A 10,895-nucleotide genomic window follows, 5' to 3' on the forward strand; every position below is an offset into this window, starting at 1 on the left:
CAGGGACATTAGTTTTATACATCTAGCAACTGTCTGAGAGGGACCACTCTGCTTATTGTTCTCACCTCCCTTTTGTCAACACATGCTAAACACACCCAAGTAGTCAGGCTTTGAGAACACTTCGGATAGCTAACCTGTTTCTCCGAAAATAAGACATAGCCATAAAATAAGCCATAGCAGGATTTTTAAGCATTCAAGGAATATAAGCCATACCCCGAAAATAAGACATAGTGATAGGCACATCAGCCATGCCTGCCGCAGCATGAGGAGGAGGGGGAAAAAGGACATCCCCTGAAAATAAGCCATAGTGTGTTTTTATGAGGAAAAATAAATATGACTGTGATTTATTTTCGGAGAAACACGGTTTATGCAAGTTCTCATGGTATACGTAACACAAATAAAATAGCAACCACACAGTGCAAACAACAACCCAGTTTTAGCCCCCTCACAGTGATAGGAGTTGTTACAATAACAGGAAGATGAAGCATAGTTCCACTAATATTAGTTAAGACTGCAAGGAAATTTACATGCCTTACCTTATCAAAGAGAGGCTGGTACAGGGCTGCATATTTTCGCTCTAAATCATGAACTTCTTCATAAAATTTAGCTTCTATATGGGCACATTTCACCTGAAGCTGTTTCAAGGCATCAATTCTTCTTTTTACTGCTTTTGGTAAGCTAGAAACAAAATTATTTAGAATTTACATAGCAGCAGCAGCTAGCTTCCTCCATCTAATAAGATTTTCACTACTTTCCAGGTATCTCCACAATTCAGAGAAATTTCCTGTCCCTCTCTAAGGCTGGAGGCTTTCCTTAACCTCAGGCTGAGCTTGCCACATCAAATTAACATACAGTGGTCCCTCGACTTACGAACTTAATCCGTTCCGAATGCACATTCGTAGGTCGAAAAGTTTGTAAGTCGGAAAAAGCGGTTTCCCATAGGAATGCATTGGAAACGGAAAAATTCGCAAGTCAAGTAAACCGCATCTAAAATTCGTAAGTCAAGAAAACCCCATATAAATCGCAACGGTTTTCCTTTCAGATGTCGGAAAAAATGTAAGCGTGCAGCCATTTTTTTTCATTCGTAACTCGAACTTTCGTAAGTTGAGTACTTCGTAAGTCAAGGGACCACTGTATGTACCTAACAGTGGCAAATGAGTTTTTGGATTTGTGAATCTTTTACTTGTGACAAGTGGTGTTTCTCATTCTTACGTTTCAATGTAGCTGGAAGGAGTATGAGGTGCATTATCAAGTCGCTCCTGTAAAGCTGCCAAGACTTGTGGATTCTGCATTACCTGGTCTGCTAACTTTTCTGTAAAATAAGAGTTTAAACAAATCTCACTATAACTGTATAATTTTATTAGGCATTTATTCTGGCATCATTTCCACATAAAATTCAAACCAGGGAATTCTTAGGGGGTATTGTGCTCCCAATGGAACAATGAATCTATCTGGCAATATAAGACGTTCAAATTACAAAAGCTGTGGATGATTAAAATAAGATGACATTGAAGGAAAGTTCTTCAGAGGTACAAAGTACAGGTCAAAAAGCTATCCATTCATTCAAGTTCCCTTATTATCCCTAGCAACTTAAACTGCATTTCTTTGGAATTTTAAGCAATTCTATCCCTGAAGGCCCAGTGCACAAAACAGAACATGTAATCAAAACAGATTTATTACTCTGGGGCCAGGATTAAAGAACCATCCCTATTCATACCCAGCATCAACTAGTTGCCCAAATATGAAGATATTATCTCAGTTCCTGAAAAGATATGAACGCCAAAGAAAATGTGCAAACCTGGCGAGCAGTCTTCAAGAACCCTCTGATTTAGACTTTTGATGTATATGCAACATAACAGAAGGCACAAGAAAGTTCTTGGCATACCCTTTAAGAGAGTGGCCATGGCTCCTGCTGCTCTGCCATCTCTGTCCACTAACCCATCCCTCTGCCTTCTACATTGCTATAACAAACATAATTTTTACTCAATCAGGAAGAGGTGCAGGAAGGAGCTATACACAAAAACCAGGATAGGATGTACACAGCAGCATAATTTCTCACACCTTCAGAGCTTTTAAAGGGATAAAAACAATGTCTGGAAACCCTAACCACACACTCATTCTGCATTTTAACATACTTTTGAAACACTGTATTTTAATCAGTTACCTTTTTTATCACCGGTACCTTTAGCAGCTTCCACAGAATCTGAGGCAGCATCTTCTGTTTTACTGCAAAAACATATTTGAGAGATATTTGCATAATAGACTATAACTTAATTCAAGAAAGCTTTGGTAAATGGGGAGGATCCTGGGTAATGCTCCCTGGAATGCCATTCACACTGAGTGGTTGGGAGAAGGACTAAAAAGCAGAACTTTGAATGATTCCTCCTTTCCTCTGTAGTCCATTGTTCCAAAGGGTTGCCCTTCTATTCATGATAGGACAAGTTCTGGATCCAACCCAATGTAAACTGGTATTAAAAAAATTAGTAAAGATATCAATTTTTTGTTGGCAGTTTTGACACTCAAATGAACTTGTACAACAGGGACTTTTGCCAAGATTGTACACAGGATAAAAGATGCTGTTAGGTCAATTATACTGCATTCTAGGTGTGTGTGGAAAGATTCCCATGACGCATATTTCCAAACAGCTTGCCAGGAGAACTTCATTGGTTAGGAATCACAATTTCTAAATTTCCAACTTGAAAAGGCAATTGGAGAAAATTAAACTGTAACCCTGGTTTAAGGTGCTATTTGGCACCTAGCCTATATATCAAAGTTTCTAAAACTGGATGTGCCTCACATACATCATTTGAATAGCAATGCCCTCTACTGGGAGGGGGGTGGCCCCCTCAAAAATTTTGCTGAGGGGGCCGAAGGGACCTTGGTCCCTAGGAGTTGGTTCCTATGGCACGCAGTATGGATGCCACAAGAGACAGACAAATCAGGAGTTTGTGGCATGCCAGGGCAGGAGCAACAAAATCTAGTGTGCCTACCTAAGACAGAATGAGCTCCGCCTGCCACTCCAGTGCAGGACTGCATTCCATTCCATAGCTCAAAGCCATACCCCTTCCCACCGGCCTTCACATTTCTAATTAAGACCAGAAGAAAACACATCATAAAACGTGAGGAATTGCATATTTAACTGTACTGTACCCTGCAGTTGCACTCTTATATTTTCAGTTGGATTTTTATACACCTGCCAAGAAGTTGGACCACTACTGTTTCAGGACATATTCCTCCTCTCTTGCCTTGTGAACAGTAGTTTTGCTATAAAGCTAGTAAACAATTTGAAGCACAGGTTCTAAAATTCCCAGTAAGCTTCCCATGGGTAACTAAGAACAACAACAAGTTAGTAGGAAGGACCCACAAGTTCTATGTTTTAAGGGTCTCAAGGACGTACAATGCACCATAAACTGACCATCACTCCTTGGCACAACATGACCCAGTAATGGGGCTACACAGACCTACCAATTTCACACAGATTAGAAGAACAGAAGCACACACATTTTTAATTATATATTTTCAGAAATGTTTAATGCTTTTCCATTGTGTTCTTTTGCTGTTTTGTCGTTTGCAGTGCTTCCTTTGGGAAGAAAGGCAGGATTTACCGTAAGCTTAATAAATGGCCATCATCTCCTGACACAATAGAGGGACTACATCTTAACAGAAGAAAATCTGTGTAGAAAATATGTTTTATTAAGACCAGTGAAAGATTTTCTCAAGTACAGGCAACTCCCCATTTGCATGGTGGCTGTGCCGAAAATGTCACATGCGTCAATGATCTCACACATCAATCAGACAAGCGCAAAATGTTCACCACTAATTCTTAAACATGCATAATTTTCAGGACTTTTCAGAACATACCTGTTATCTGCCATCTGCGAGATCTTTTATCCACCTGTAAGACAATACAAACACAGAATTTAAAAGTATGCCGATATGTTTCCAAAGCAACTTTCACAGAATACAGTAGTATTATTTTTGCATATTATTTTTACAGCATAAACCACTTCTGAATCATATTTACAAATGGTTTCAACAATCCTGTATTATGGAATAATTGCTTTTAGAAGTTGAGATACATTTCTCTCTGTTATTTTCCACTATTGCATTGGGCTTAGCAGACTATTGCATTGGGCTTAGCAGACTAAAAGCCAATCCTAGAATGTGTAAGATATATGGTTTTCTCCCTTTGTTAACAAACATCCAAACAACAGAAGCATAAACTAAAATCCCTACATTCTAGTGCATATATTTCATTTTCGCAATACTAGAGGTAGAATTTATTTAGCCAATCACACAATTTTTGAAAAAAGATTAAATGAACAGAGCTTGAATAAACACATCATTGTACATATCGTAGCAGTTACTCTCTATTCTCTATGACTTTTGTAATGTATACAGATCAAAGATCTATACTGACATCTGCAAGGAGTTGCTACTCTTAACTGCATTCTAATAAATTTAACTTTAAGAATTTGTGCTTGAGCATGGTTTTCATTCCTCCCTCCAATTTTTTCCTTGTGCATCTAATCTTTTAAAATTGTAAGTCTGAGGGAAAGGACTGTCTTAATACTGATGTATCTGTAAGCTCTGAGAACCTTTTTGGCTATAGAAGGTATAAATGCTGTAAATAAATAAATAAAACAAATCATTTGCGAGTGGTGAAGAAATTACTCCTGTGGGCAGGATCAGAAGCAGAAATTAGTGAAAAAATGGATGTAACTCTTGCCTTTGTACAGTAGGGATACATTCCAACCACATAGAAATTGGGGGTTTCTACACAAACACACGCCTCCATCCTGGCAAGGAAGCACTATTGTCATATTGTTATGCATTTGAGGGTCATGACCTATGTCACGGGCATGAGTGGGGAACCTCTGGCATGCAAGTCAATCTTGGTTTGAGGGGCTATTTCCCCAAAACCACACCCACCTGTCAATCAACTGGCATCACCCTATTGCAGTTTTTTCCAAACTTTTCGGACAACCATAATTTCGTGACACAGTAATTCAGTTTTACTTGCAAACCAGAGGTTAAACTAAGCCCTTTGAAGAGTGTTTGCTTGACACACCTACACACTGCAGCCAACACACTAATGTGTTGTGACACAGTTTGGAAAGCTCTGCCCTATTGGGTCGGTGACGGCAGCTGATAGGCAGGGATTCTGTTATGCAATGGCAGAATTCCCTGTAGACAGCAGAATTGAACTGTTCATCAGCTGAAGATGTCATGACATCAGAACTGACAAGTGGGTGGTCAATTCATATATACCCAGAAAATAGATTCATATATACTCTGGAGCGTGCTCTTAGACAATTGTCTATATGACTACAGTTAAGTGACTTGGATGTCAGATTGAACGAGGTCAGCATCAAACCATATTTTGGCATTACAAGCATGAGTATCAGACTCATGCTCTTTCCTTTGCTCCACTCTGAACTTAAACAAACCAGTGTGCAATTTCATCTAAATTATGTGTTTACTGAAAAAAATGTGGGGTTGGGGGGGGGGGTGAAGAGGACACTAAGGACCAGAACTTATGGCAATTATCTTTGCAGCAGCCATAATATATGGCTCTGGCAAAGAATGCATGTAGGCCAGAGCAAGGGGGAAAGGGCTGGAAAGCCCATACAGTGCAACTGTCATCTTGCCAGGGGAAGCAGTTACCCCAGAGGGAGAATACTCAGAATCATGACAGGTGAAGTGGATGTAAAGGAACTAAAAGCCCACATGGAGCTGCAGCAGACTTGCTCGGAGAAAGAAGACAGACTGGCATGATGCTGGTCAAAGTAAGAGAAAGGACCAAAAAGGCCTCACAAGAGCTGTTGCCAGCTTGTTCAAGTGCAGGAAGACAATCTACAGGAGAGAGGTCCACTGCTTTGTTGAGCTAGGGTGAGGAGCCTACAGGGAGGGAGGGAGGCTTCCTCTTCTCACGGCTGATTTTCTACAGCAGAAATGGAAAACCATTGTCTCTTGCTTGTTCATTATCAGGCAATAATATTATCATTTTACACACACACACACACACGAGAGAGAGAGAGATACAAAACAGCTCATCCCAAGGGAAAACTCTGAAAGGGGAGCAATTGGTTGGTGCTGGACAGTGGCATAGCACCCACCCATTTTAAGAGAGATGGCTGGAAAGTGATTCTGCTGAAGCCTTGGTGGTGCTGCAGGGGAAGGGAGCCTGCAGGGAGGAGACACCCTGGACTCTGGCTCTTTTTTGTTTCTTTCCTGTGAATCAATGTCCCATGAGAAAAAAAGAGTTTCTCCACCTCTGATACACAATGTCAAAACTCTCCAAAATATATTCTGGTTACATTTTAGCAAGGTTTTACAATGATAGATATGGTGGAGATTTAAATTGTTACTGTTGTTGACAAAGCAGCCCTTAAAAATCTACTGCAAATCACCCAGATTACTACTTGTAGATTCTTACCTACTTCTGCCCACAAGAGCACATGACAAACTGAAAAGCAGGTAAGAGCAAAAATCTGAAGGAACCGTTCATTTGGGAAAAGGCTATTCATCACAAATATGGGTCAGCTCACCGTTTCATGAGTTTAAGATGAAGCATTTCTGACTTATGGTCAGAAAGTTTAAGAAAACAGCTAAACATGCAGGAGTGATAAGAGCAACAGTTACTGCAACAATACTAAAACTACACCCAATATGAGGCTGCTGAAAGAGTCATCTCTCTCAAGTTCTCCCTGTCCTCCCATTTAGGATAATTCATTCCATGTTGTGAGTGACAATATAATACTGCGAGTTTCTGCCTTGCATGTTATTGGCATTAGCTGGGAGGGTGGGGAGGAGACACAGACAATGTAATGACTGCATTAAATGGGGTATGGATGAAGGGTGGCGGGGAGAGAATAACTAGATATGGGGCTGCAATTTTTGGCAGCAGTCCTGTGTCATGTGCAACACGTAGTTATGACCTCTGTAACTGAGCAAAACACCTACTTCAAAGATATAAAATATTAGAAGTACTGCTTAGAAGCCCAGAAGACAAACATCAGAATATTTAACCATAATCACAATTTATAAGCAACCTCTAAAGATATGTAGCCTGCAAAGGTAGTTGAATTAAAGTTTGCTGAATGGCCAATATATGGGACATAATTAAAAATAAAGGCACTTTACGTGAAGTTGCTATCAAGTAATAAGACAAAGTTTGACCAATTAAGTCAGCAATAGATTGTTTCATAGATGAAATGCTAAATTCTACTTTGACTTTCCCCCATCATTATCCACACTGACAGCCAGTGTGTTATGGTGATTATAGAGTGTTGGACTAGGATCCAGAAGTCTAGGGTTCAAATCCCCACTAGGTCATGAAGCTCACTGGGTGACTGTGGGCTAGTCACTGCCTCTCAGTGGGATGTTGCAGGAATTATTTAAGGAGTGGGGAGAACCATGTAGGCCACCTTGAGCTCTTTGGACAAAAAGGTGGGACATAAAATGCAATAATAAATAAATAAATAAATAAAATATCCATAGAATAACATTAAAACTACACAAAGTACTTTAAAGAAAAATGTAAGTGACAACATGTATTAACACCAAATTCTCAGTCTTGTGAGGTAGAACACAATGCTTTCATAAGCATGTTTTCACCAACAGTAACAATCAACAAATTCCAAAAACACTTGCAGAAGTATTTCAGCAAGGTGAATTGCCAGAAACCTGTAGGATTATGGTTATAATGTATATTAAATAAAAATTAGATATCAGTCAACATGACCATATTTCAAACCTTTTATAAAGCAGACCCACAAACAAAACATGTTGTGTAGTGAATTGTCCTACTGTGAATGGAAGGGCTCCTTCCATTTGCAGATGGGACCTTCTTCCTGCAGCTCCTCACAACACTTCCCACAATGTTTTGGAGGGGCCCCCAACCTTCTGCAGAATATTCAGGTGGTACAAAGGAAAGGAAGTATTGACAGGAATTGCCTCCACTCCCTTCTCTGGTGGGATCATCTTATGGTGAGAGTTCTACTTTTGGAAATCCTGAACACAACGCGGTCCTCAGAGGGAATCAAGTTGTACTTAATGTTATGTAAGTAAGTGGCACAGTCCTTCACAGTAACTGTCCTGAATGCCACCAGCCAACAAGATTCCTGAAATCTACTAATAAATGCTTACTCATTTCAGAATTAATTTTGTAAATGTGTAGAACTGAGACAGATTTTCTGCAATGTTCCTAGTGGAATTTGTAGCCAACAAAGGCTTGTTTGAATTAGGCATTTTAAGGATCATATGCACATGTTTAGAGGAAGATGTAAACTTACATCTGTCTTTATTGCTATGCAACAAAATTACAGTAGTCACTTTATCTGAAAGAGTAACTGACAGCAAGTTGTAAGCAAAATATAATTTAGTTTTCAACCAATATTAATTTGGTTTTCAACAAAGGACTAACAGTTATTTCTCTTCTTCCTTGCCCCATCAGTTACAATAGTACATACTTATTAAAAAGTCAGTCAAGTATGCAAAGAATTACACCTAAGCAGCAAGAGCATTTTAAGAGACCGTCTGCACTGTCAGTCGAAAAGAATTAAACAAAATGGCTGGTAAGTGTCTATATTTTGGGAGCCTTCCAAAAGTGGATTATTTGTTATAATTAATGCAACCACAATTAAACTACAAGATTTGCAGTTTCATCAAGTCTTGTAAAGTAGGCTCCTCTGGGAGGAAGGGCGGGATATACATTGAATACATACATACAACTATGTACTAGTAATTATTACTATTCATATGAACCAGAGTTCAGTTGTAGAACATCTGCTTTGCACCCTGAAGGTCCCAAATTCAATTTTCAGCATTTCCAGGTGGAGCTGGGAATATCCCATCTGAAACCCTGAAGAGCTACTGTCAATTAGTTAGATAAAACTGTGTAAAACAAACTGAATGGCCTGACTCCATATTTTATTTCATTTCATAACATATATATACTGCTTGACTGTATCCCAAAACCCCTCAAATTGGTTTAAGATCTAAGATAGCTGCCTAAGTTTACTCAGATATAATTCCAGTATATTTAATGGGGCTTGTGCACACTTATTGGAGAACATCTGTCATGAAGTGGGATTTAATTCTTATAATGTATAGGAGCTCATGGCTATCCAGCTGCAGTTGACTTCAACTCTATCAATCACATGGGTACTCAAATGGGAGGAATCAAGATGAAGCAATGGTAAATGGGAGCAAACGTTTGAAAACCAACAGGGGAAAGAATCTGTATGCTATAGAACATACTGTAAACAGTAGACATGCTGAGATTCTACTACAGGAAGATTTAAACCCATATGACGTTATTGTGCACACAATTCATTACTGAATATTATCTTCCACAATGCCACCTATTTTAAGAACTTGACTGTTTCACAGTAGTGCTCAGAAACCACTTCCACTGATGTGAAATACATCTTGATCAGCTAAGTGTTACATTTAAAAGTTTCTCCGAGCAGACTGACCAATCCAGCATGATGAAACTTGCGTTCCCAAGGTCTTGCATTTATCAGACTCTTTCAAAACTTGCATCAAGTGCGAGTCAATTATCTTTCTAAGCCTGGAAGATGGAGCGGCCCCTGCAATAAGAGCTACACGTAGCGATGCCAAACCACAAAGGAAAATTATGGCTTCCGTTACAGAACTTGCAGTCAGAAACCCTCCGGCAGGAACAAAACTATGTGTTCTCTATACAGCGACCCGGGGGGGGGGAGGCTGGGAGGAAGAGAGGAGCCGTGACTAGAGGGCGCTGGCAGGGAAAACAAGGGCCCGCCAGGTTACATACTGCAGGGCCTACATCGGGAGGGGGGGCGCTTTTCACGGTGTCTATCTATACGACAAGCGCGCACACACGACGCCAACTGACTTCCCCGCACCGCAACTCCCGCCCCCGTTTCCCACGGCACACCTTCCTGGATAGTCATTTTTAAAGCGGCGTGGCTTAGCCAGCTGGACGGGAAGAGAAATCTTCGAGCACATGGCCGAGAACAGGTACGGGGGAGGGAGGAAGCGACACGCGCGTGTGTGGATGAGCCCGGGGTCCGCCCTGAGGCGGAAAAAGCGCCTCTCCTCCCATCCGCCTGCGGCAACCCGTGTGAGGAATCGCCGCCACAGAGCGAGGAAGCGCCTCGCCCGCCCCTTCGCTGAAGCGCCGCATCCCGGAGCCTTAATAGCCGCTCCGCCGCGCCCAGAGCCGAGGCCGCTCCTTAAAATGGTGCCCGTGCTGGGACCGGACTGCCCCACCCGCTCCCCTGCCTGTTTCCCCCCGTCAGCCGGGCCTCGGCAGCACAACGGGGCCTGCTCGCCTTCCTCTCCGCCCTTCAGCCCGGGTGTGCAGCAGCAGCAGCACAACAGGCCCACTCCGCGCTGCGCCCCGCCTCACCGCGGCCCAGCCCCCGCTATCCCCAACTCACCTGGCCCGGCCCTTGCGTCTCCTCACGCCCGCAATAGCAGCGCCCAGGCTGATCCTCTCACTCCGACTCACTCGGGGCTGCGCCGCCCTAAAGAAGGCCGCCTCCCATTGGCCGACGCGACAGCGCCGCGCGCAGTAAGAGCCGTTCGGATTGGCCCAGGGTTAGCGGCGGCCGCTGCTCCACACGCGGGACATGTTGACTTTCCGGCAGAAAGGCGATGAGCCAATCAGCGCGCGGGGAAGGTGGGAGAGCTCGCGCTCGCCGCGCGTGCGCGGGACCGCTCTAAGCGCGAGAGAGTTCTGCGATGCGGGGAAGGGGGCGAGGCGAGAGGAGTGGGCGGGGCTTGTCCGGTGGAGCGAGGGAGGCGCTGGAACGTGCCGCGGCATTTAAAGGAGCAGCAGCTGTTTAAGGAAACAATGGGTGGTGGAAGGGGAGGCCGGCTCTGCCCTAACATAATGCCCCGCG

General features: G+C 42.4%; 1 protein-coding gene across 5 annotated transcripts in view; it reads right to left on the reverse strand.

Moving 5' to 3' along the window:
- Nucleotides 1-10,499, reverse strand: part of NAP1L4 (nucleosome assembly protein 1 like 4) — a 36,119-nt gene extending 25,620 nt beyond the window's left edge. For 3 of the 5 annotated variants that reach the window (XM_088666456.1, XM_035120896.3, XM_060276166.2), the window contains exons 1-5: nt 10,431-10,499; nt 3,862-3,895; nt 2,165-2,226; nt 1,213-1,312; nt 537-678 (exon numbers count right to left, since the gene is read on the reverse strand). In XM_088666456.1, the coding sequence (XP_088522582.1) occupies nt 537-678; nt 1,213-1,312; nt 2,165-2,226; nt 3,862-3,875 (318 nt within the window). In that variant the 5' untranslated portion in view covers nt 3,876-3,895; nt 10,431-10,499. Of the gene's footprint in view, nt 1-536; nt 679-1,212; nt 1,313-2,164; nt 2,227-3,861; nt 3,896-6,119; nt 7,467-9,925; nt 10,255-10,430 lie in introns of those variants that run through there. The other 2 variants (XM_088666449.1, XM_088666454.1) reach the window with 2 other exon arrangements.
- Between the last annotated feature and the right edge of the window lie 396 nt (nt 10,500-10,895).

The sequence above is a fragment of the Zootoca vivipara genome, chromosome 1 (assembly GCF_965207765.1).
Source record: "Zootoca vivipara chromosome 1, rZooViv2.hap1.1, whole genome shotgun sequence".
Lineage (NCBI taxonomy): Eukaryota > Metazoa > Chordata > Lepidosauria > Squamata > Lacertidae > Zootoca > Zootoca vivipara.